Source organism: Anser cygnoides, chromosome 11, assembly GCF_040182565.1.
Source record: "Anser cygnoides isolate HZ-2024a breed goose chromosome 11, Taihu_goose_T2T_genome, whole genome shotgun sequence".
NCBI classification, from domain to species: domain Eukaryota; kingdom Metazoa; phylum Chordata; class Aves; order Anseriformes; family Anatidae; genus Anser; species Anser cygnoides.
The window spans coordinates 4,620,139-4,645,649 of NC_089883.1; the positions used below are offsets into that span (position 1 = coordinate 4,620,139).

The 25,511-nt window shown below is 43.1% G+C and overlaps 2 protein-coding genes across 2 annotated transcripts in view; one reads left to right on the plus strand and one right to left on the minus strand.

Annotated features, from left to right (window-relative positions):
- Positions 1-25,511, plus strand: part of LOC106036443 (protein FAM169B) — a 269,050-nt gene that overhangs the window by 203,371 nt on the left and 40,168 nt on the right. Inside the window, exons 27-32 of the mRNA XM_067003776.1 lie at positions 146-312; positions 1,314-1,414; positions 10,882-10,933; positions 11,715-12,005; positions 14,738-14,954; positions 20,499-20,624. The gene's annotated coding sequence lies outside the window, so the exon portion shown is untranslated. The remainder of the gene's footprint in view (positions 1-145; positions 313-1,313; positions 1,415-10,881; positions 10,934-11,714; positions 12,006-14,737; positions 14,955-20,498; positions 20,625-25,511) is intronic.
- On the minus strand, positions 4,194-13,636 carry ARRDC4 (arrestin domain containing 4). Its single transcript, XM_048076325.2, has 8 exons — positions 13,225-13,636; positions 11,355-11,421; positions 10,923-11,070; positions 9,408-9,510; positions 8,446-8,702; positions 7,706-7,868; positions 7,007-7,161; positions 4,194-6,856 (listed from the first exon to the last, which is right to left on the minus strand). Exons 1-8 carry the CDS (start codon positions 13,568-13,570, stop codon positions 6,800-6,802), a joined length of 1,296 nt encoding a protein of 431 aa, XP_047932282.2. The 5' UTR covers positions 13,571-13,636; the 3' UTR covers positions 4,194-6,799.

Sequence of the window (25,511 nt, forward strand, 5' to 3'; positions counted from 1 at the left end):
AACTTGTAATGCTATTGTGTTAGAAATGACCAAGAAGCATTTTCCGTAGCCGCACAGCTACGTCATGGCTCAGTGACCCGTACGGGTCAACGTGTTTCCTATACGCGAGAGCTGCCCCAGTCACTCAGGTCCGTGCTGTTTTCAGGGAATCCATCAGGTGTTGGCGGGCGCATTGGTGAGGTGTGAGATACGGCCCTGCTTCGTGTAGTCGGAGTGTGTTTGAATATCGGCTACGCCGTACCCTGGACGCAGCGGTAACTAACAGAGCATCCCTGCTTCAGGCCCCGGTGGACAAGCATCCGCATGGCAACTGTGAGTCTTGTCAGCAGCAAGAGATTAAGGAATTAATTGGCAGGGTTAATCTTCATGTCAGGGCTGGAAATGAATTATTAATTTGTTTAGAGGAGCGTAAAGTCCTGTCCCAGCGATGGCAGGTGGGATCGCTTGAGAAAAAGCCTGCAAAGTTGCCCTTCCTGGGGGCCTCTCTGTTTACCACCTTGTGCCAACAGACGTCCCGAATCTTCGCCCCTGCCGTGCTCGCCTCCTTGCAGCCAACAGCACAGCGATGGGAGAGGAACCGCAGGGCTGGCTGCACCTTGGCAGGGCCCTTTTGAGGTATGGCTTCTCATCCTGACCTTGCTCCTGTGTGCTGAGCAGGTCTGATCGCTGAATTGCAGGTAATGGATCAGGCCAACCTGCTCTAGGATCTCAGAGTGAGGGGCAGATATCATGATACCAAATGCCACTGCTGGGGCAAGTGGTACCCCTTGGACACAGCGTGCAAGACTTCGTATGTCTGTGTGGATACTAAAGCCTCTCCGACACTTGTTTCCTCCCCCAGGATGCTGTAGTGTGAGACTGTCAGATCAGCAGATGCTTTTCCCTTTCTGCTCTCGTTTACCACTCAAGACCACAGACTATTTTCTGTTTTAGTATCTTTCTTATCTGTTTAGGCTAATGCATTGGTCATATCATATTAAGATATATGATAAAAGCACTTCAGGGTTTAAATTATTTAAATGAAAATTTAACTTTTTGTCAGTTGTGATCTCTTTTGTGCATTGATTAATTTAATTAGTTCAGCAGTAAGAATCACTTTCTTCTCACGCTGTGGTCTGACCCGTTGTGACTGACACAACCTGATTCGAGACGTGACATCAAATAGGACCGGCCTATACATAGCCCTGGGCTCTTTCTGGGTGTGCAACAATCCTGTTTAAGACCTTGCAGTCAAAATTATTATTATTGGCTTGACTATTCTTCAATTCCCACCGACAGCTCTTATATCTGTTCTTTCATTTTCCCTGAACCAGGGCTGAAGAGGTGTGTGTTCGTGTTTCCCCGAAGCTGAGGTCCCGCTGTTCACGATGTACAGGCACCGCAAGTTCCTACTGGAAGATGCCTACGACAGAAGGTCAGGTTGTGAATAGTGTTATATCTGATAAGTTGGTTTGTGAGAAGTCTCTGTTTATGCAAGATGTGCTCCTCATTTTTTCAAAAGGCCTTTGTGTGTGTAGTTAAGTATCGCACATCAGGGTACCGAAATGCAGGTACACCCACCTTCTGTTCTCTCTGGAAGTCAGTGTCAAGCATCTCTCTGTGTGCCCAATATCTGGTTTATCGGGAAACTGATGCTGTTCCAAGGCACTGTAAAACAACAGAGAGCTTTTTATAGCCAAAACTATTTGGCTGGGTTTAGCCTACGTGTCTGCATCCTGTCTGAGCACATTGTGTGTCACCATGTCTGATACCAAGTCTTGCCAGTAAAACTCCAGGCCCCAGGGGAGATTGGCTGTTTTTGGTGTTCAGGTGAAATCCCCTCCCAGAGGACTGCTCACTGCTTCACCAGTGTCCTCTGCCTGACACTGACAGCTTCTCCTTCCCATTCCTCCCCACTCACCCAGTTTCCATCCCACAGCCTCACAACGGACAGCTGCTTACCAGTTTAAACTCTGTCCCCCTTCTATTTATACGACTAGAAATGCCATTATGCTGCTCTCCCCATCTCTGTGAGCGTACAGAGGCTTGCAGCTGAAACTTGCATTACAAGCAAAGTGCCAGTGAGCAGTTTTGCTGGAGATGGGAGTAGGGGAAAGGTGTCCATTAGAAGGCTGGGGTGCTGAATACAGCTAAAAGCAAAGCAGAAAGGCTGGTTCAGTGCTTGGGTGATGCTTTGTATTAGGCTGTAACATTTGCTGAGTGGTAAATACCTAAAAATCTGCCTTACATGACGCTTACTTAGGCATCCAACCCTTAATCTGACCACAGTTGTTACTTGAAACCACAAATAACAAAAAAACAACTGTCATTAATTGACAGAGCAAATATCACGTGCATTTGTATGAAATCATTTGGGGCTTGTCTGCGTGCATCAGATGATTTGAGGAAATCTAGTTGTAGGTGTCTGTCAAGCACCAGCACTTGCTCCTACTTTCACCTTGCATTTCATGTTCTCCTCACCCTACAGGCAGCCAGATGGTTGGTTGTAAGCCAAAACTAAGAAGGATTTCCTCTTTTCTTTTGAAGGGATGGGTGCTCAGAGATTTATCAGTAATACAGTTGTACTTAATCAGATAGAGTCTGTCCTGTGTAACTAAGACAACCCACAGCACATTGCTGGCATAAGCAGCTACTCTAGTGAAGTCCCACTTGAATTACCATTTTGCATTCCATGTCAAACTGCTTTCCATTTTTTGACTTACTTTTGGTCAGTTGTCTTAAAATGCCAGTAATGAAATGATGCTACAGTACAACTTTTGTGTAATATCATTTTGTATTAATCATGAGTAAAAATGATGAACACTACATAATTTAGAGCAAGACTGTCATCCCATCTATGCTACATATGTGTAAAATTTGAGTATTAGAAGCAAATGACCAGGCTCATCGCAGACCTAATTAGTTCTTTAGAGAATCTACTTTACACAGTAGCCTGTACTATCCCTATTGATGTTAAGATATTATATAATCAGCTTTAGGAAAATGCAGCAGTCTGAAAGGCTCTTTTTATGTCCCTGTGCTCATTCACTGCCTCCAAAGAGGGCACTGAAAAGCAGCCGAATTTTACTGGAAAGTAGGCATTTTCTGCTTATTTGGGTGGGAAAGTCGTAGGGCAATTGATTATCTTCAAATCAACTTTGGCTGGCAGCTGTGCTCTCCCCAGACTTCTTAATTGAGATCTGTAATACAGACTTAACAGGAGGAGCTAGATGTTCTCTTCGGATGTTCAAATTGGACGGTGAAGTAATGGAACATGCTATTTTAAGAGTTTGGAATATGCCCCAGTTCGGGAGTTAAGTGAGCTCTCTTACTCTGTATGTGAAGTATGTGTTTCCATTCAAATATCAGAAGTGCCTGAGCTGCAAGCACAAGCCTGCAGCATCTCCTCTACCCTTGTATGGAAGAGCACATCATTAACTACCTGTTTAAGCACTAACCCTTTTAATAGACAATTACAGCGTGTCAAGAGAAATAGTCCCCTATAAAACTTAGCAGTGGATGAAGTAGAATTGCTACTGTGAACTTAGTGCTATGTTATGTTTGGTCTGGTGACCCTGAATATCATCATCTTCCCCTAGAATTTTTGAAGGTTTGAAGGAGTGGTTCATTGTCTTCCCTCAGAAGTAGAAATAGGACGAGAATTGTTTTGTTGTTCAAACCCTTGGGAAGCAGGAACCCATCAGTGATTTCATCATCTCATTTATGGCTTAGGTGTACTATACATCAGATCAGTATCATTCAACGCAATTTGTCATCTTGTTTCCCCATGATAGGAGCTACTCGTTTAGTCAGTACTCTGGTTATGCACTACCACACTCAAGTTTTTTGTTTTGAAGATCCCCAAACTCACTGAGTAAACAATTTTCTCCAAAAGGAAACACAAACTATGTAGTAATAATATGAGTTTTTCCTTTCAAAAACACCCCAAACACTTACATCATGCATCCTGCATAATTAAGGGTAAGATATACACTATTAAGTCTTGTATTATTGCATAATAGCTATGAGAGCAGGCCATGTTTGAAAAGTTTGTTCCAGTTGCTGTTTGGTAAAGCAGTGACAGATGAAGGCAAAATTTCTGGCTCAGAGAAGTAGGAGACCTACATGTGTTCAAAGTTAGCAGAATAGAGGTAGTTCCAGACAGCACAGCTATTTGTCTTACAGACACTGAAACCACACCAAACAGCACTATGCAGGTTTTACACTTTTATTAACAAAAAAGAGCCCACAGGGCTCATACATTAGTACAAAATACAATCATGTTCCCATATGTTAAAGTTTAACAGCATTTTTTTTCTTTTGTCTCTTTTCAACTGTTTCACAGTTAAGTTATCAAAACAACCCCCCTGCATATTGAACTTATTGTTGTGCAAACAGTATTTAAAGGACCAGTTTCTGCACTAAGCCAAGTGTCAGAGAGCAGAATTTGATCTTGTTTTCAACCCCCCTTTGAAGGACTGTGTGTGCTTCCTCAGAAACACAGTTTTTTTTATTTTTTTGCAGCAAACAATCTAAGGCCACAGTTTATCTGCAAATAATGAAAAACAATTCAAAGAAAAAAAAAGCACATCTTTACCCTTCATGCTTTTGTTTGCTTGACCATGTTTATACCAAACAACTAGCCAGGTAGCACACATCACCTATCAGGTATTAAAGTCAAAAAAAAGCACCTAATTTTCCTTAAGCTAGTATTTTGAATTGTTAACATGCAAATTAATACACAGCCATAGTGTTTTTCAAGTAGCCATAATGGTATCTGTTTAAGGACATTATGCTTGTTCCCTTTCCCAGGTGATGTAAATCCTGCATTGATTATATGGACTTGCCATCACTTAAATAAAAAGGCCTAAGGAGCTACATCTTGAGACTTAAGTGGAGAAATACTCATTTTTATAATGTCCTTTATAAAACATGCACTCAACTTTTGGTTAAAGCTGCATTTGCTATAGATGACAATACTTAAATTTGCAAATGAAAAAAAGTAACTGCAGTTTAGAAATGTGAATCTCCATCAGCATGTCTTTTACACTGATGTAAAAGTGACTTGAGGTTAAGTGCTAGAAATTAAACAATGTAAGGAAGTCATACCAAAAGAAGACTAAAAATATATATCCATATATGCCTGTAGAAAAAATCCCTGCTTCTTGAATGAAGACAGATTTCATAAAAAAAGCATTCAAACTTTTAAAAACTGCAGTTATGGATGAAATGAAGGAAACTATTACTGTTCTCGTAGTTATCTGAAAGTATAATGTTTTAACCACGTGAAGCACTGGGTTTTAACCCCAAACCTTTCTGTAAGACACATGGAGTAATTCTAACAGTTCAAGATCCCCTGTTGTATAAAGACTTGACTGTAAACATGCATATTAAGAATGCTGTGTTTCTGCTCCTTTAAGTGATCTGTTCGTGGCGGGTTACTTATTCCAACTGATGCTTGGCAGGAAGCAAACATTCTACTTTAAATGAAGGCAGCAAAGGGCCAAGTAAAATCATGTGCCTTCGTTCTTAGCAGCAACAAACTCACTGTTCTAAGTGACCTGAGGAAGAAAACATTAGAATATTGCACCAAAACAAAATTAAACAGCATAAACAAACAAGGAAACACAAAAAACAATATGGATAGCAAATGACCAGTGCAGCCCCTGACAATAGATCCATAGACAAAAATGCAGGAGTAATGAGAAGCGTTGTGCCATTATCAGAGGATTTTGTTCCCCTGATGTCTGCTTCCACTTCAGTTACAAGCTGTATCTATTCTGGGTATATTTATGCTTCTCCCTATGCCTCCAATCTCATTCACTAACCACAGAAACCATTTAGGGTCCCTTTTAGAATCTTGAAGTATGTTGAAGCTTTAACAAGACTTTTTTTTTTCTTGAGTCTCAGCTCTGAAAATAAGTGAATTTCCAAAACAGAGGTAGGTTTATAAAGGCTTCTGAATAAATTAAGTGTTGTCCATTTTGCTTAGTACACCTGTTGGCAGAAGGATCTTCCCTTGCCATGCTTCCCCTTATCATGCCATCCATAGACGCAAGATGCAGAAAAAGAACTACACAGTAGAAGAGGCCAGAATAATTCCCTTAAGAAACCCCTTGAAAGAGAGCATAGTGCATAAGCTTGTATCAAAGTTCAGTTTTCTTTTTACAGATTTGTATCTTTCATTCAGTAAATGGTTGCCTTCTTAATATTGCGTAACAGTTATTCTGTCATCCATGATATCTTTAGAATCAGTATAAATGATGAAAAAATTAACACTTGACAGTTAAAAGGGCAGGCTCTCATGAAACAAAGTTAAGCTAAAGTGAAGATTTTGCTCCACATTTTAGTAGCGTTCCGTTCTTGGATGCAGATAGTGTGAAGCTGAAGCCCCTTGAGCTCTGGGCAATCCTGGGCAATCTTTTGGAAATATTTTCTTACCCTACGTTCTGTTCTACTACAAAGTTCTGAACATCATTACTTGAATTCTTCCAGAGTGACAAAGTATTAATTCTCTTTCTCTTCAGAAGATCCTTACATTTCCACTGTGCACTTTACGCAGTACATTCACTTTTTAGAACACATTCAGTATTTTCCAGTACTTCTCATGTACCCCAATCATAATTGCTCCTACAACATCCTTTGTGCAGACTAATCCAGAAGATTCTCCTCCATCACCAAACGTGCTCATACCTCCGTCTCCATTTTCTTTTGCCTTTTTTGTACACAAACTTCAGTCTTGAGGAAGAAAACTGTCTCCTTTTTAGTTGCACTGTCAGCTGAAGCAGCAGAAAGGTAAGACATTCATCACAAATCCTCTTCAAAGCATGAATGAAACAGGCTGAACTTCTTCTACATCAGTTGGATGTGGATCAACCTACAGAGAGAATGTCAACAATTACTGCCTATAATTCTTGCATTTTGGAACATCTTTTTTTGGCCATCTGACAGTAAACACACTTAAGATTCGGCAGGGGCTTTTCAAAAAGCTTTTTTTTTGAAACCTTTTTGTTGTTTATTTTTTTACCTCTGAATAAAGAGGTGGAGGCTGAAACCGGAACTCTTGTATGTAAGCAAACACAGGACAACACAATTGTTCCTCACAGTCGATTGGTGGTGGATAAGCAGGAACATGTCTGGAAAACTCTTCCTCAGACACTACATCAGCATAATTTGGTGGTGCTGAAACACAAGAGATACTACTGTCAAATTTGGAAGTATTCACTCACAGCCAGACAGTATATGCATTACAGTTTCCAAGAGCACAAGGTCCTGTTTATTAAACACTGTACAGCGTCAAATTGTATGAAGTGCACTATATTCATAAATATTCTATCTAGAACTTTCTTTTTAGTAAGCATAAGTGATTCTGCAGACATACTACAGATGCGTTTAGGGCTACTCCAGCAACAAACCTATATTGTATCAAGATACACTCATTAAGTAACTTTAAGGTGCCTACTGCCAACGTAGAATTCTCACAATCAGAGGTTAGTTATTTCAAGATTCAGTTGCAAGTCAGATAGAGGTGGAGGCTTAGGGAAAGCTGGAGCAGGGTATCCTTACCAATACTTGTGGATTTTGAGTTAGATTTGTGTGCCTCACTTCTCCTGAGTCATACTTTAACTGTCTACATCCTTTATTGATCTAGTCCTTGAACTGCCACTGCTATCTTTCTGTTGTAAACAGTACTATGTTGTCTTATGTAAAGTTCAATACATGTTACCTTCAGGGTGTTCTGGTAGGGTTAACGCCAGCCAACTCATATCCACGCTAAACTGGCTGGTAATGCTGGAGTTTCTGCTTGAAAAGCTAATACATGGAATAGTGCCAATCACTAGAGGCATTTCAATCATCAATTTCTTAGCACCAGGAATATGAATGTACACCTGTGTGACAACAGAAAACAGAAGAGAAAGAGACAGCATTAGACCACATTGATGCTCCTGGAAGCTACAATTCTGCCAATGCATCAGGTTGTTTAAAAATTAGGAGTTTCCTCATCACAGGTATGTTTAGCGAATACTCTGACAGCTTTAGTTATTTTTTTGGCCATTTCCTTCTTTCTACACCTTGTCTAGGTGACATTAGGAAAAGTACTAAACATGTTCACAAAAGTAATTTTGCATTTGACTTTCAGTCCTACCTTCCCACTTCTGATGAGAATGACCAGAAGATCCCACTCAGTTTGAAATACTTTCCCCGTAATACCCTCTGCAGGCACAGAACTAGAAAATGTTTGAGGAAGCAGCAGCTTATTTTCCCCATCATTCCTATCCTTCAATTTCAGAGTCTCCTCAGTATCTTCAGTCTCTCTCCCGTATATGATATTTATTGGTATTTATTGTCATTCCCAAATTCAAAATGTAAAAGCTGCTCAGTAAGAAAGTTCTTCTACTCCCAAATTAATTTAGTATTCAAGAGTTACACAGGAGTTACATATTTGTAATGAAAATGCATACTTACAGCTAATGAATATTCTACTCGAATAATACAGCAGTCAAGGATAGAGGGGGACACAGGTGGGATTTTCAGAGTTTTCCCATTCCAGGTATCTGTACTCCCTGAGGCAATATGGTTTCCTCGCACATTGGCAACCATCTGACGGAAACTTTTTGTCTTCCCGCTGGCCAGGTAAGTTTGTGTTTGGAAAATGGCAGCTTTAGGAACAATCAAGCGGGAAGAGCAATTCTCAATTTCTGCATAGATTGGTATGGCTTCCCCTTAAAAACAGAAAAAAATCAATAAATAATTGGTATTTACCAGCTTTTCTTTGGGAATATCAAAGCATGTTATGCAGCACGTACATCATCCGCAATGTTATGAGAACAATACTTGTTAGTTTCCTCAAGCTAGTTTCTTTGCAGAGTGGTATTCAGGCAGAATTATAGCCACCTACTACATTTTATGTATAAACAATGATTCATTCATTTTGAAACATTAAGCATAACATGAACAAGCTATAAAAGCTTTATTTGCAAATTACGCACCAGTCTTCCTTTTATGTAGTGCTAACTCAATTCCAGAATATTTCATTTCCTCAATCTATCTGATGTTATCAAGATGCCAAAGAAGCTGCTAAAGCTCATTCTTACAGAAGTGTAAACCTACACAAATGGGACATTAAAAATAAACTATATCCCCAATTACGATTTTATCCCCACTAAAAGCATCTTGTTCTTCACATTCAGATGTACATGGCTTTTCCACGAGATTACTGTCTAACAGGACTTCCTTTCTCTTTATATTCATGAGGGGGGAGCGAGGGGTGGGGTTTGACAATTTTTCTTAGACGAATTCATATAGATCTTTATTACCTCCTTAGCACAGCTATTCTTTCAACTATAAAGTGTTGGCTTTACAGAGATGAAAAATCCTATTAGATGTTTAATATTCACATCTTGAAGGGTGAAGACAACTCCTCTTACCATTACAGTATCCCTTCCTCTCAATTTTGGCACTCAGAGACACTGGCCCAGAGGTGAAAAACCAACAACCAACCATCTTCTCCTGACTTCTTAGAACAGGTGTCTATAAAATAGAGGAGTTGTTTTTTTTTTCATTTTATGGCATAAAGTTATCAATCACTTGCAGTTTAATATTAATGCACATCAATTATTGAAATTAATTCTGAAATCCACTTGGATTTGATAAACTTTGTACTATGCAATGGAACTGGCATTTTGCCACCATGTAAAATGGAAACAAATTTTAGCTATTTGAACACACGACTGTTTTTAAATGGCAGCCAGGATTCAAGATACTTAAAATCATTTACTGGGCACTGCCCCCAGTTGCTATAATCATGATGTCTCAAATTTGTGTAGTTTTGCACTTTTTTGGTGGTAGTCTGGTAATCCACGAAAACAGACACTGCTCACTAGATGACCCATTGCCCTCTCCTATGCAATAACCCGTGGTCAACTCAACGCTGTCCTTGCAGTAACTACATACGCTGCCTTCACACTCGTAACGTGTTGCTGAATATAAGGACTACAATCTGCTTACAAATGTCACTGCCAAAACACTTCCGTAAGTTCTAGATCAAGAGAGATTAAAATGTGAGCCAATAAAGAGGAAAAAAGAGTGCTCAAAACATCTAACTACGCTCACATCATGATGAAATGTTAAAATTATCCTAGCATTTTAAATAAAATAGAAATTACTTATTCATATTTAAATGAATAACCATTTAGATCCAGTTGCTATCATGAAAGTGCAAGGTATAATTTTATATTATTTTCATAATATGGGTTGAGATAAAAGAATCCAGCTCATTAGCTTCTATCTAGCCTATTTTCTCATTACTTAATGCCCGATCTTTCTTATTACTCTACAGTATTTCCAGTGATTATTAGAAGCTCAATGGTTTAATGTGGCCAAATCTGTCATAAGGAAATAACTGAAAAGATCTCTGAAGCAGCTGCGTGCACACACTTAATGTTAGAAAACGACATGCAAAATGGAAGGATACGTAACATAATGGCCAGAGCATAAATGACAGGCTGGGCATGATTAATACTCTTCTATAATTACTGTTCCTCAACCTACTATTATTGACGAGTTTAGGACACTGCAGCCCTATGAATGTAGTGGCTCTGGTAAGAGTAACTACTTCATGCTCGTGCATTATTATTATTAAGCCTTATTTATGCATTTGAAGCCTGCATAACTTTTTGGCAAGAGCACCTAAGCCATCAGGGTTGTAATCAATGGTATTAAAAAAAAAAAAAAGCCACTCTGTTTGCTATTCACACAACCTAAGATCATCTATTTATAGAGAAAAGCTTAGGGAGCTTATATGCTTTCAGAAGTCAGAAAATGACACTCCAGAATAACATGAAAATGGCTAGATGGCTGGATGGTAACTGTTCATTTTTAAATTAATTTTAATTTTTGCAGGTGGCCTTAAGGTAGGAAGGGGGAGTGGAGGACCTTCTTACCAATAAAGCTGGTGAGTTGACGTCGATATGGCTAATGACCTGAAGCTCTGTCTGTACACTTTGATCAGGTGCTGCAGGTCTTTCCAGAATTGCTTTCACATAGTACTGAATACTGCCATACTTCCCAGTGAAAGAGGTCACCAGAGGCCTGAAACAAGCAGTCATAAAACCATTACCATCAGTTTGTAACACAGTTGCAAAGACGAACAGTTCCTGTATATACAAGTGTTTACCAATTTACTTCTTGTACTTTTAAGGCTTTAGGGAAACTGTAACAAACAAGGCCAATCTACGTGGTGGTTGATTAAGACAAATATATAAAGCTGAACTATCGGTTTGATATTAAAAAACTTGAGCCAAATTACACAGAGTTCGTTTTCCACAACAAGCAGTGTCCAGCACAGTCCCTTCAGGTTGCATTATTTAACTTACTCTTGTGGGAGTTGAAAGCTGAAGGGAAATTCATGTCTTCCATCTAAAAGAACTAAGCTTTCCTCACCTGCAGAATAAAAACCAATAGTATATTTTAGTTATTCCATAAATAGAACAAAGCAGAGGCTTTTATAAATTATTTATGACTGAAAGCACCCAGATGCAAGGGACTAGAAGAAACTTTTTACTGATCCCAGTGGGTTCTGGATGGGAGCCCACATTTTATTTATTCTGTGGTGTGATTTCAATGAAAAAAAATCAAGGAAGCACTGAGACCTTGAGTTTCAGTTCAGGATGCTGGCCAATTTCTAATCCAAAATGGCTTCTGGAAAGCATTATGTTTCTTTTTCTTTTTAACAGGACTGTGATAAAGGAAGTGATTTAGGGAAGTGATTGTCCCTCTGTACTCGGCACTGGTGAGACCGCACTTCGAGTACTACGTTCAGTGCTCATTGTGGGCACCCCACTACAAGGAAGATACTGGTTTGCTGGGACGCATTTGAGAAGAGCGGTGAAACTGGAGAAGGGACTAGAAAACAAGACATATGAGGAACGGCTGCTGGAACTGGGGCTGCTGAGTCTGAAGAGGAGGCTGACGGGAGACTTCATCGCTCTCTACCTGTAACCCCCTGAACGGGAGGTTACAGCAAGGTGGGTGTTGGTCTCTTTTCTCAGAGAAAGAGTGATAGGATATGAGGAAATTGCCCCAAGTTGTGCCGGGACTGGTTATCACAAAGAATTTCTTCAGAGAAAGGTTGGTCAGGCACTGAAATCAGCTGCCCAGGGAAGCGACAGAGTCGCCATCCCTAGCGGTATTTAAGAGAAGCACGGATTTGGCACCTAGGGAAATGGTTTAGCTGGGGACTTGGTTGTGCCACATTGATGGCTGTACTTGATGATATTTAGGGTCTTTTCCAACCGAAATGATCCTATAATTCTATGACAGCAGCTGATCTACTTATTCAGTTAACAACTCAGCTACCTTCTGTACTAAAAAGCTGCAATTTAAGGCCAGCATTACTATTTTTATTACTAATATACATAATCATAATACATTTTTAGAGGGCCTACTGTAGTGGAGATTTAAGGCCTAACAGTTACTTCTCCTACAGATAAGCGTGAGAAGTATTTCACCATTACATGATGAAATGCCATTTTTCCTTTAATTCTTCAGTACTGCCCTAATGCTGCAGCGTTTGCGTGATTGTTAAAGGTGTTCCTCTTAAGTCATTCCAAAAGCGAGCTGGCTGCTTGCAGAGTCTTTCACTGGTGACTTCAGGTGCTGCTTACAGCACATGAGGCACGCTCAGGTGCCTAAGGTAATTTGTGAAGAGCTAACCCCTGCGGGACACATTATGTAGGAGACCAACGTAACAAACCAAGTGAAAACTGCAGGCTGTGTTTCTGGACCTGTGGCTCACGGTGCAGCAGTCATCAGAGAACAGCTCGGGCTGGATGGGGCCTCCAAGCCCCCGCCATGGGCAGGGACACCACCCACTAGCTCAGGGCCTCACGTAACCTGCTGCCGACCACCTCCAGGGATGGGGCACCCACAGCTTCTCTGGGCAGCCTGTCCCAGCGCCTGACCACCCACAGAGCGAAGGATTTCCTCCTCACCTCTAACCTAAACCTCTCCCCTTTTACCTTAAAACCCCTCCCTCGCCCTGCCATCCCGCCTGCCCAAACCACCCTGCCCGAGCCTAAGGACTCGACCAAACCGGGCCGAGCCCTCTCCTCGCGTACACTGCGGGCTGCGGCCGCCCCGGGGGCTGCTCCCCGCACCTCTGTGCCCCCCCCCCAGCCGCCTCCCGGCCCCCCCAGGGGGCAGAGCTCCCCCCTCACCCCCTCTCCCGCCCCCCAATCCCCTCACCTCCGCGCGGCTCCCGCAGCAGGCTCTGCCGGACGTCCAGGTACCGCACCTCCGCCTCCCTTCGCGGCCCCACCGGCCCCGCCGCCGCCCCGCAGGCTCCCCCGGGGGCCGCTCCTCCTCCTCCGCCGCCGCCCGCCGCCGCCTCGCCCCACGCCACCCGGGCCCGGCCCGCGGCCTCCAGGCGCAGCCCGCGGAGCGCCAGCGGCCCCGCCAGCTCCAGCAGCACCCGGCCGCGCACCGTGTCCCCGCTGCAGTAGCCGCCGCCGCCCGGCCGCGCCTCGTCCTGCAGCACCAGGGCCAGCGCCCGCACCGCCCCGCCGCCGGGCCCGCAGCCGGCCGCCGCCATCTTGGCGCCCCGGCTCCCCCCCGGGCAGGCCGCGGCCGCCGCCGTCGGTGCCTTTAAAACCCGCCCGGCTCCGCCGGAGCCCGCAGCGCCGAGCCCCGCCCCTGCCGCCCGGCTCCGATTGGTCGCCCCGCGGCTCCCCGCCTCGCCGTTCGCTCGCCCCCCGCTTGGTTTCGGCGGAGGGGCGCGCGTCACGCGGCGTGATCGCCGCCCTCCAGCCAATGGGGTGGGGGGAGGAGGCGCGTGGACAGAGCGCCGATTGGCGGGGAGGCTGCAGGGCAGCGGAGGGGAGGCCAATGGCGGGGCGAGGCCGCCACGTGCGCGGCCCGTGGGTAAACAGGCGGGGAGGGGCCGGGACAGGCCGCGGGGAGGGGTGAGGGCGGGCGCGGGGTAGGGCCTCCTGGGCGGGGGGGGGGCTGGGTGAGGGGTGAGGGTTGGGGACTGGGGACAGGGGAATGGGGATAGGGGAATGGGGATAGGGGAATGGGGGTGGAGGCTGGAGATTGGGGGCTGGGGACAGGGGCTTGGGGTTGAGGACTAGGGAATGGAGGCTGGGGGCTGGAGGCCTGAGGGAGGCCCAAGGCCATCAGCGGGCCTCCGTTCCTGTCAGCAGGGCCAGGGGCAGGAGCTCGGGGCAGGCGTTGCGTTGCCATCAGGCTCAGCCTCGCCCCGCGGGCGGTGGGACTCACGGAATACAAAATAAAGCAAAGATTGGCGGCGTGGTGGTACCCCCTCAGTTTACCTCAGGGAGGCTGTGCCCTGCCCTCGCTGTACACGCACCTGCTGGATTCCCTCCGCTCCGTCACCAGCGGGTGCCCCACTGGGGAGCTCGTGCCTTCCGGGTGCGAAGCGGCCATGTAGGGCCGCGTGCCGCTAGGCCTCAGCAGCACGGCCGAAGCCTTTCCGTACAAACTCTGCAGGTCATACTTGACAAATCAGCCCACAAGCATAAAAGCAAGGTTGGTTATTCCCAATTCTTAGCAGTACAAATTTAGGAAAGCCCCCGGCGCCTGTAGGAAGAGCGGGAAGGCTGTCTGTGTCCATAGGGGAACAGGGCAGGACCCAGCAGCCTGGTGGCCGTGCGGCTCTGAGCCATGGCCAGCCTGATACGCGTTACAAAACCAAACGGTGCGCCTGCACCAGAGGGTTGCTGAAGTTAATTTTGTTTAGGAAGTGTCACACTTTGTCATCGCCTGAGTCTGCAGCAGGGCCTCTCCCTGAAGGTGTGTGCGGGGAACGACCTGCTGCGTTCCCCTCGCTGACAGGAGGCATTGCCCTGCCCGAGTCACCCGCGTGCCCGACGCTTCCAGCAGCTGCTGCTTCCTGCATTTTTCTATCCCTCGTGAGCACTGGAAAGGAGCAGCCTGGTGCTTCCCTGCTGACTCAGGTAATTACCGGAATTAGTAAAAAATGGCTTCCACACTCAGAGCCTCGGCTTTTAACTACCTGACGTGATAACCTCAGGGTTCCTCAGGATTCGTGGCATACCTCTGTGATATCCGGTCCCCTGAAACGTACGCTCATGTTCAGAATTACTTCTGAGATGAAGAACTTGGCCTTGCTGAGAGCCACGTAGGCCTTTGGAACACCTTTCATTGGCTACGTGTTAACGCACACCTCAGCGTTAATCAGTAATAACGTGGGGAAAAGTAACGTGATTCCAGATGGGCTGAATTCACGGACTTTATCTGGACTGTTGGCCACAGGTTTCCCAGCTCATGGTGAAGAATTATGTAACTAAAGAAAAAAATGCTGTGATGATTCGTTGAGTATTTAAACAATTTTTGGATATTCAAGTTCCTTTGTGCTTTCTGAATTAGTTTTCACAGGAACTAACAAATGTTTTTATCATATTTGGGAACAGAGGTATATTAACATATTGCTATCTTTGGTATTTTTAGTTAATTAAACTAACACTGCTTGATTGTCCTGTTCCATATAAACCTTTTTCCATATATTAGCAAGTGTCAGGTTAGTTTTGTAGCAAGCCAACAGAATGTGCTTGGACAGATATGCACGCAGACTATTTATTTGCTAAATTTGCTTATGTACAATGTATGCAATTTCTTGTAACTGATTTTGAAAGTATTATGAATATAAGAGGTAAAAAATCGAAATTCCACATCTCCATTTTTTCCCATATGAGTTATATCCTGTATAAAAACAATTCTCTTACAGGTATTACATGACCATTCAAATTTTGCCTTCTGTTATTTCTTTGCAAGTGCAAACGAGCTAGATAGGGAAAGGAGTGAATGTGGACAATTGTGTATAAAAAAACAACAACACAGAATTAGTGAGAGTTTAGAAGTTTGTATGACTTGAACAATTAGATCACAGAGGATTCAGAGAGTAGGAACATTCAGTCACAGTCAGATGCTACTTGTTCCAGATGTTTGTTTCCCCTTTGATAGGCTTTTTTCAGCACAACTCAAAGACCAAAACTTCCTTGTTGAAATTATCATGCAGTGATTGACTGTTTTCTCATCCACCCTTCTTGAGAATACTTTCTTGTGCATGAGACGTTTCAACTGACCGACACAGTGAAGTCATAGCATGAATGATGGAAACTACCACATCACTATTTTAGTATCTGATAAGCCAGAAGGAAGGAAGGAACAGCAGATGAACACTCAGACAGTATGGGTGTATGTGTGTGACTGGATGCATGTGTGTGGGTGTATGTGAGAAAGAGCAAGAGATATTCAAGTGCTTGATTATCCTTTCTATTCTTTTATTTTGCCACTTTATTCAGGACTACGTAAGAACTAGCTGCCTTAGCAAGCTAATTAATGCACAAGTTCTCATGTAAGAGTAAAGAATGCAGAAAGAAAGGTCTCACTTGAGCGTGCCCTCAAAGCTGTGATCAGCTCTAGCAATGAGGCTGTGATCAGCTCTTATCGTAAAGGTGAAGGAACTAGAAGAACATCTTTCTGCAGCAGCTGGTAATATCCTAGCTCTGATGGTTAATTGACTCTTGTAGTCAGATCACTGAATTTAGAGGGATCTGGCAGCTTAAGTTTCTAGATGTAATCGTTAGTTGCAAATCACCTCAGTACGCACACTGAAAATAGGCTATCAGGACTTCAGCCTGGCAGAGGAATTTTTGAAGGTATCGTATGGATCCCAAGTCTGCACACAGAGGAGGATGCCTGATAAGTAATCATACTTTGTGGAAGATACAAGAGGAGAAGTGGTCTCAGCCAGAGTGACTTCTGCCAGGAACATCTCTTATTTTTCAGGGATCCAAGCTGTGAGTGGGAAGGAAGTGGAAAACGTGGTCAGCATTTGCTGTCCTCTTCCTACTAAAGACAACTTCTTACTTACGCTGAGCCAACACTCCTAATCATGAGTCATGCACCAGCACTAGGAGGTTGCCAGTTAAACCTTTCTGATCTTAATCAACAGCCTGGCAGTTCAGAGAGCGAACAGTTATTTCTGCTCCTAGAAGAGGGCTTTGAGAACTGTCTGCTAACAGCTACATTACAAACTGTGGATTTATGTGAGATGGCTGTACTATAACATCCATTCAGGTGTCTTTCTTATCCAGTATCAAACATGACAGACACCACTAGTGACTACACGCAGTATAGTTCAGTGGGAGAGCCATGAGAAAGGCATTGCCTTAATGAGGGTCTCACAAACGCCCTCAACAACGGTTGTGTAAACCGTTGTCTAAACCATATATACTGGCCCAGGTCTCAAAAACCCCATACTGACCTTTGTTCTGCATGGTCAGGAGGGTTTGCCCATATACCTGGACATCTATCTGTAAACAGTCAACCACCTTTGTGGGTCTGACAGGCATTAGAAAGCAGTTATGGAAGAGAGCAATGTCTACACCTGAAAGCAAGTATTATGGGCTCTTTCAGGTTCCACAAAAGCCCTCAGAACATAAGGCCTTTTTGCAGATATTCAGAAATCCTCTTTCTGGGTTTGTTTAAAGAGTCAGGACAGGGAAGGATGAGGGACTGTTCCTTTCATTTCCTAGTTCCTGGCCTTTTACCAGTGAGTTCCTTTATCAGTGCTGTGCCAAAAACGCAGCCCTGGAATGGAGTGCGAATTCTCTGTGGTGCTGCCAATCAGCACAGGAAGGTGACAACTGGGTGTTGGTGACACTCACTGTCACGTACAGTCTTCTATTGCTTTTATTCTATTACCAGTAATTGAAAGGTCAGCCAAATTTTTCTTAGACAATTAAGTGACATTTACACATAGGAGATTGCAAGAAGCCAGAGATGCTTTTCCAAATGCTGCTGCAAGCACAGTCTGATATGTCACCACTGCCAAAGCGTTAACACCACTGAGTGTATTTTTAAGTCAGGCTGGACGTGGCACATTTAGAAAAGCCAGTACTGCTACGCTGGCCAAGGACTCCATAAATGCATGCATTTTATCTTGGTAGGTGTTTCTTCATACAGTCCTTCAGGCAAAGCAGAATCCCCTTGAAGGCCAAAAGACTGGTCTTACTTAATACAAGATTGCGTCTGGAAATGGAAAATCATACGTGACTAGAGGACGGCCAAGGTTGGAAATCTGGCCAAGGGGCAGAGTAGGTTGCGTTCGTGGTGGCTGAGACCCAGCATGTCCAGGCTCATGCACTGGGTGCTTGCCTCATGTAGCCCCTTCCTGCCATTACCTTCAGGATGTGGGAGAAGTGCATCTCATCCCTGGTTCGAGGGGCTGGGCTTAGAGAAGAGTTGTGCAAACTTCAAAGAACTGTCTCCTCCTTGAGTGGCAGCACAGCGCCAGCACGTTCCCCCTCGCCGGCAGGTGAACAGTTTGGGGGACTCCCAGGACAAGGATTTCTGTCCCAGTTCCTAGCCCAACACACTGGGGCTGCAGTCTGGCATGTCACCAACCATCGTGCTGTTTCATGCACAGGTAAAGAAAACACTGGAGTGACCTGTTGTTTGCTTAGATATTTGTGTAATGGGTCAGATTGCAGGATCTGTTATGGCTGGTTCCCTTACATAAAAGGGATCTGAATCCAGCACTCTTGGGGCAGCATAGGGCTGCTTGAGGGTGGCTTTGAATGTTTACAACTACTACAGGCTCTGCAAGGAGTATGAGAAGAGAAAAATGGATGTGGTTAGAACATCCCTTCATCCTGCTGTCCCCTGAGGACAGAAGGATTTATAGGGCTTATTGGCGCCAGCACAATTAGAGTGGCCTTCTGGAAGTGCTTCTCTGGAGGAAGAGCTTCCTACAATTGTAAAGTGTACCCCTCTGCATTTCAGTGACTCTGACTTCAAAGCAAGGTGTTCAGAAATACTCCTATAAATATCTGACAAAGAGGGAGGATACAGATTTCTCCTGTTGAACCAACTCTGAAGCAGCAACTGCATTATTCATGTGCGGTTCACGGTTTGGTGTTTAGGCTCGATGGAATGAATAACCAGAAAGTGAAAGGGGAATTAACAAACTAATTTGTGTTCTTATTTATGTGCTGCTTTAGCTGTTTCCTACTGTTGGCTGTAACTTGAGGGTTTTGATGGCTTGTAAAGTGCATTTTTTTTTTTATACTTTGAAAAAAACTTGAACTTGAGATGAACCCAAATCTCATACCAGAGTACCTCACGCTGAAGGGAAATGCAAGTCTGGATCTGAACTCATCTTTTGTTAGAGCACTCTTGTAAACAGGAATGTGTGTGTTGTGGTGACTCCTCAGCCCTAGCAATTTGCACCAAGCAATGACGTGGGTTCATATCGCTGCAAAACACAGAAGCCATATCCAGCGCCTAGAAGACGGTTCCCAGCGTGCTGTTTGCTGGACGGTGGCTGGCTGAAGAAGCCTCCCTTGAGGCTATCCGTGGCTCTCAGTGTGGTCCCTGCAGTGCAGCCATTAACGACTGCGGATGTGTTCGTGCGAAGCAGATTTTTTTCACAACACCCTTTCTGATTGCTGCGGTTGGTGCCCAGGCTTAGGAAAGGGATGACTTCAGCAGAAAATGGAGATAATGGAATGCTTTATGCCAAGAGGGAATGTAGGGTAAGAGCTACCATGGATGGGAAGTGGTGTCGGCAGCCTGAGATAACACGAGTGGTCGGCAGGACAAGAAGCAGCTTGGGATCACAGTTGAGCTCTGCTAACGGGAACGCATGCTTTAACTTACAACAGCGTCACTTGGCTTTTCCTGCTCTTTCAGCATGATTTGCCTTGTAGACCCACACACGTCCTTAATAGATACATGTGTCACGAGGTGTTTATGCTTGATGTCAGACTGTTGGATGTTACAAGAGAAAGGATGATGTCAGGGGTGTTGTAGAAACACATTCAGATACTCTACCTCATAACCCTGGAGTAGCTTGGAGTTCCATGACATGGAACCTTTTTCCTTGTAACACCAAGGAAAGGTTTGGAGTTTTGTAGGAACTGCCCAGAGTTCAGTCCATCTAGTCAAGCCTACCCAATAGCACAAGCTACTAAGTTTTCCTTGAGTACCTGAGATCAAACTTAAAGGCCAAGCCAGTGTTTCCTTCATCGTGTACTGTGAGTGCCTAGCACAGGAAGGGAATGGAGGTAAGCACGGCATTGTCACTGATAAGGTCTGGGGAGGTGGGTTTTCCCCATGTGGTCCTACCAAGAAATCAGCCCTGGATGGCAGAAGGCAGAAAACCAAGCGTACTCTGAAACACCTTCTTTCCCTAAAACCTGGTGACCAAAACAACCTTGAACCTGTAAGCATATTCTTGGTGCCACAAGAGAGGACATGGAGCTCCTGCCTCCCCTTCAAAAAGGCAGGTAGAACACCCCCACTGATGGAAGCTGACTGACAAACCTGGGGGAAAAAAAATCCTCTTACATTTACCGGTAACCAGCTGATGCTGCAGGGCACGAAATCTAATTATTGTCTTAGGGCAGAGCCGCACCTTTTATGAGCGTGTCCCATTATGGAAGGGAATCTGAATCTCTCAATTCATTTCACAGGCCCTGGGGAGACCGGGATGATTGGAGTCACATCGCGCTCCCCCTTCATGTGCATGCAAGCAAAGACTGTCACAAACACTGGATCAGAGCACGTAGCCTAGAAAGACACTGAATTTCATCTTAAAGGTACCGGGAGATGGCAACACCATTATTCTTTCTAGTCACCTCTGATTTTTATTCAGCTAGCTGCAAGGAAATTATGTCTCAATTCAAACTAGAAATTATTAATGCTATATTCTAAATAGCAAATCGTTGTTTTGCCTCTTTGTATGAGATCAGATCAAATCACTCACACTGCTGAATGTGGACTTTTCTAGAGATCTAATTTTTCTACCTATTTTTCTTGCTATTTTTTTCTAGCTACCCTCACAAACCTTTCCTTTGAAAAGCTGAAAAAGTTGAATCTTTTATGTCGCTTATCGTGAGGCCCATTTCCCTAAACCTGGAATTCTGTGTTTAAACTTTACCAGGTGTCTTTTTTAAAGCCATCAGTGAGCTAACCACATTTTAAAAATATTTAAACATTTATTGGAGAAATTTCTTGTTAACTAGTTCAAGCTGTGATTAAAACAGCTGTGAAAAAGCTTGGCTGACAATACCTGGTTAAGCTTGCCTTTTCTTTTAAAAAAAGCACATGAATTCTTAAATGTTAGGACTTATTATCATTTCAGTTATTGCATGTGTATGCATTATCTGTGTGTTATAGACACATGTATATATATGCAGCTATGCATATATGCATAAATATAAAAGAAGAGCACACATAAAACTCACTTGCTACAGTAACTATTGTTGTGGAAGCCAATAATGGTCTGCTAGCGGTGAAAAGCATAAGAGATAAGAACACACTTACTATTAATACTGTTCATTTTTAGAAATGCTCACAATGGGGCTCCTATTTTGACATTTTCTTCTGAAATATGAAGTATTAGGCATTGTCAGAGCCAGGATACCGGTCTAGACAGACTTTTAACTGCCTGCTGTAGTGATTCTTATCTTCCTCTGTGGGGCGAATTAGAATTCTTTGGATCAATGGATGTACACAGTCTTTTCTTGTATCAGAATAACATTACACATCCTCTTGTCATTATAACACACTGGAAGATTATTTTCAATGATAATGACAAGACCACGTCAATCACGGGTCTTTCGTAGTGGGAATTTGCCACTTACTGCATCTTTCACATGGCAAAAATTTCCCTTTTTTGTTCTTGAATTACCATGCAGAAGTTGGTAGCCAAATGTTTGGAATTTAAAAATGAGAAAAAGAAAATGTCTCATTTCTGCTGCCAGCAACGCTATAAGTTATACAGGCATTAACTTCTCCTGTGCATCCATGATTATAAAAGTGGCATAGGCGAAGCCTACATTTTGTTCTGCTTAAATATCTGTACAGATCAAAGCTTTTCGCAGATAGACACTATTGTTGAACAACATTAGTATGCGCTACCTGTATTTTTCCATGTTCAAAGAAAGCAATCACAGAGCACTTCATTTATTTTACTAAGAGCTCAGTAAATGCTGTGCTGTTGCCATTCTGCAAGGAAGGTATTTTCATGTAGAGGTATTATCATTAACAGATTCTTTTCAAATTCTAGGAAAAGTGTCATATTTTTATTTGGCATTCAGAAGACTGAGCACTTAAAAAATTTGATTGTTTTAAGGCCTTTCATTTCTTTCATGCTTTATTTTATTTTTTTTTACTTAATTAAGCGAACTGGAAATTGCTTCCTTGTAGACAAGTTCTTCCAGGCCCACTGTTAGACCCTGGACTCAATATATAACCAATAAAGATGCTGACTAATGGTGTCCGCAGGATCTGAAAAAAAGTGGAAATGGATTACAGAAGATGCCAAATGTAAAAAAAAAAAAAAAAAAAAAGAAAAAGAAAAAAAGAAAGTGCACCAAGAAGTTCTCTCTTATAAAGAGCAAAGACTTAGCTCAAATATTGATAGAGCAACCAAGTGTAGGTGGCTGAAGTTAGACAATCTGAATCATCTTAGTGTCTCTGGAGGGAAGGGAGCATTTTCAAATGTCTCGGACACTGCCATGCATTTAGAGGTCAATCTCACTCTGAAATTTTAGGAAATTAACCCACATTTTCTAATATTAGGGACAGGAGCACAAGTCTTCCTGACACTCTGTGCAATTTAAGTGCCTAAGTTGGGACGATGCTTTAGAATCGGACTCATCACCTCTGCTTTGTGCATTTTCTTTATCTTCATTTTGGTCATTTTGGGCATTTTTTGCTTGGGACTATTTATCCTTCTAACAAATAACCAATTTAAAAATAATTACAATTGATTTGTCTCTTCTAAGTCTCCAGTTTTCATACTTTGCTAATCTGTAAAACTTCCCAAGAAAAATGGTGTCTTAATTGCAGCATTTTGCACCTTGACATTAACTGTATATTTCACTCATGGCCAATTTAAAAATCAAAATAGAAACTTTGTAATAGTCTCCCTTTACAGTTTGGGTTATGAGAAGCTGAGAATTCCCTTAGGCTTGATTGATAAAACATGGCATTTATCCTATTCCTAGGATGATGTTCGGCAAACTTTATGACAGAGGGAAACAGCTGGTAAAGTGGGTTCATGGAAAGGTGAAGGTAATATAGACATAAAAAACAAGAGGATAATGATTTTAAAAGGGATAATAGTTGTAATAACACCATTAACCTTTTGCTTCAAATTATTGAATGTGTGGTCTCTTCAGCAGGCTAATCAAAGGTTTGCATTAACTGCAATGCAAGAGGAAGTGGCAATATACAACCTGAGGTGATTTTTTTCCCTCTTACAATTATTCACTATCAAACTCTTACCAAAAAAAAAAAAAAAAAGAGAGAGAAAAGAAAAACCAGCCCTTTGGCTGTTGAAGACCCCTTTCAGTTTTGAAATGAAGATGACTTACTTTCAGAGGAAACAAACTCCAGCTTCCTTCCTGCCTTGTAAGGGCTGGATTTTACAAGGGGAAAAGAAAAGAAATAAATGTAATTTGTTATGGATACATAAAAAATTCAAGTCAGAGATGTAAACAGGCAGCATAATGCTATAGGGCAGACTGTCAGTAAGAGCTGTCTGCGAGCTGGCTTTGCCTGTGTGGTGGGACTGCACGGAGGAGGGTCAGCAGCACGGAATCAGCTCAGCGAAGCTGTGCCCGGTAGCGTGGTGGGCATCCCCTCATAAACCAGGCGTGTTACTGCACAGGTTGGTGGTGGCTCACCTGGGACATGGGGAGCTCCATGCTAGGTCACTCTAGGTGTCTGAACAGTTAATTATGCCTCGATCAGTGAAAAGCTGCCTTTTTCGCTTTCATTTTACACGCATGCAGGGTTGGCTAGCAGAGGCAGGCTATGCTCTGACAGTTTATTCAAATGCTAAAAGGCAAATGCATTGATGGTGGAAAATTGCCATAGATGATGGAAAAGCTCCTGGTGACTCGATGGGATTATTCAGGAATATGTCCAGTTAGGCAAATCTGCTCTGTCATGTCATTTCCCAGGTGATGGTCTTTATTGTTCACGTAAGGCCTCTGAGGTGTGCATCAGAGCACCTTTGGTTGGAAAACTGTGTTCTATGTGCAGTCACAGAGAGAGAATCGCCCAAGTTAGACACCTACAGCAAGACTGTCTGACTAGCTTGCAATGTGTTGTGTCAATCTAGTATGAAAGGAATAAGTGTAAAAGGAAGTTTGCGCCGCTCCTCACTGACAAAACCCCATACTATTAACAGCCCCCTTCTGTGGAATCAAGGGACGGTGAAAGACTTCAGGAGCAGTGTGCCTTGAATTTGAATTAGCCAGATTGAATTTAAAATCAACAAGCTGAAAGGGCCTGAGATAAGAAGTCAGAACATTCAGAGGAAATGAGAACTGTTCCGGGAACTAAAGGTGAAAGAAACACTAAGTCACATTAAAATTATTCAGCAAGAAAAGAGACACCTTTTCTTTTCCTCGACACCTTTTCTTAGAAGTCATCTATATTCAGTAACCTTTCCCAGACACTTTGCCGGGCTGTTTTTAGTAGCTCAATCCTTTGTTTCAAAACCACCCATTGATTCAGTGCCATAAGTGAGAAGTAATTAAGGTGGACAGAAATCTTGCCTGCTATATGGATGTATGAGGTGTAGAAGAGCGAAGGACAAAAGGGAGTGAATGCATTTTTCCAAAAAAATAGTTTCTGCAACACGTGAGTCCGCTGTAGTATGTTGTTAAATACATGTGCATGTAGATAGAAGCTGTATTCGTCTTCCTGTCTATTGATCTGCCATATAACACATGCTGATATACATACGTGTGTATTCCTGGAAGATAATGAACTGTTTAGGCAGTACTTTGTCAGAATATCATTTAAAGAGTTACATCCTTTTAATGCACAGTAGTTTAAGCAAACTCCAAGGTTCTTTCTCGGCAATAAACCCATTAAATCATCTTAAATACCATGTCATAATGACAATTTGATGCCACCAGATGTGGCACTAGGGATTTTTTTTTAAACGCTTTCCTGCAGATATAGCTTCCTGAATTTTAAATTCTCTAGCCTGTTTGCACAGCTGTTAGATCACAGAGCTCTGCCATCTTTTTGCCTTGCATCAGTTATTCACTAAATCATGTGTGGTGTGACTACAAACTCACTACATCTCTAGCGTTTAGGCTCATATCCACTTCCGTCTCATAAAGGCTGAATAGTTGGGCCGTATGGGAAAGGCTGCGTGAGCATTAAAACCCAGGAGCAGGATCCGTTCCAGCTGTGGAGCTCCCTCGTGGGGACATTTCCGAGATGCAGTCAGAACGCTGCCCCTCACATACCCTTTTTCTCTGGCTACTTAGCATCCTGGGTCTGTGAAAAATACGAACGCATGACCCTTTCCTCATCTTTTCTCATGTTGTCAGCCAAAAAGGCAACTGGAGTGGTAGTACAGCACCACTTTGACACCAGAGAGACTTGGGAGAGGGAGCACATTAACAGGATACTAGTAGAGTCCAAAAAAAATCACACACAAAGAAATATTATTT

Coding starts and splice junctions, on each gene's coding strand:
- ARRDC4 (XM_048076325.2), bottom strand. CDS start 13,570: ATGGCGGCGGCCGGCTGCGGGCCCGGCGGCGGGGCGGTGCGGGCGCTG. Junction 8,703..9,407: donor GAGGAAGGGATACTGTAATG/GTAAGAGGAGTT, acceptor TCTGTTTTTAAG/GGGAAGCCATACCAATCTAT. Junction 7,162..7,705: donor CCTACCAGAACACCCTGAAG/GTAACATGTATT, acceptor CTTGTGTTTCAG/CACCACCAAATTATGCTGAT.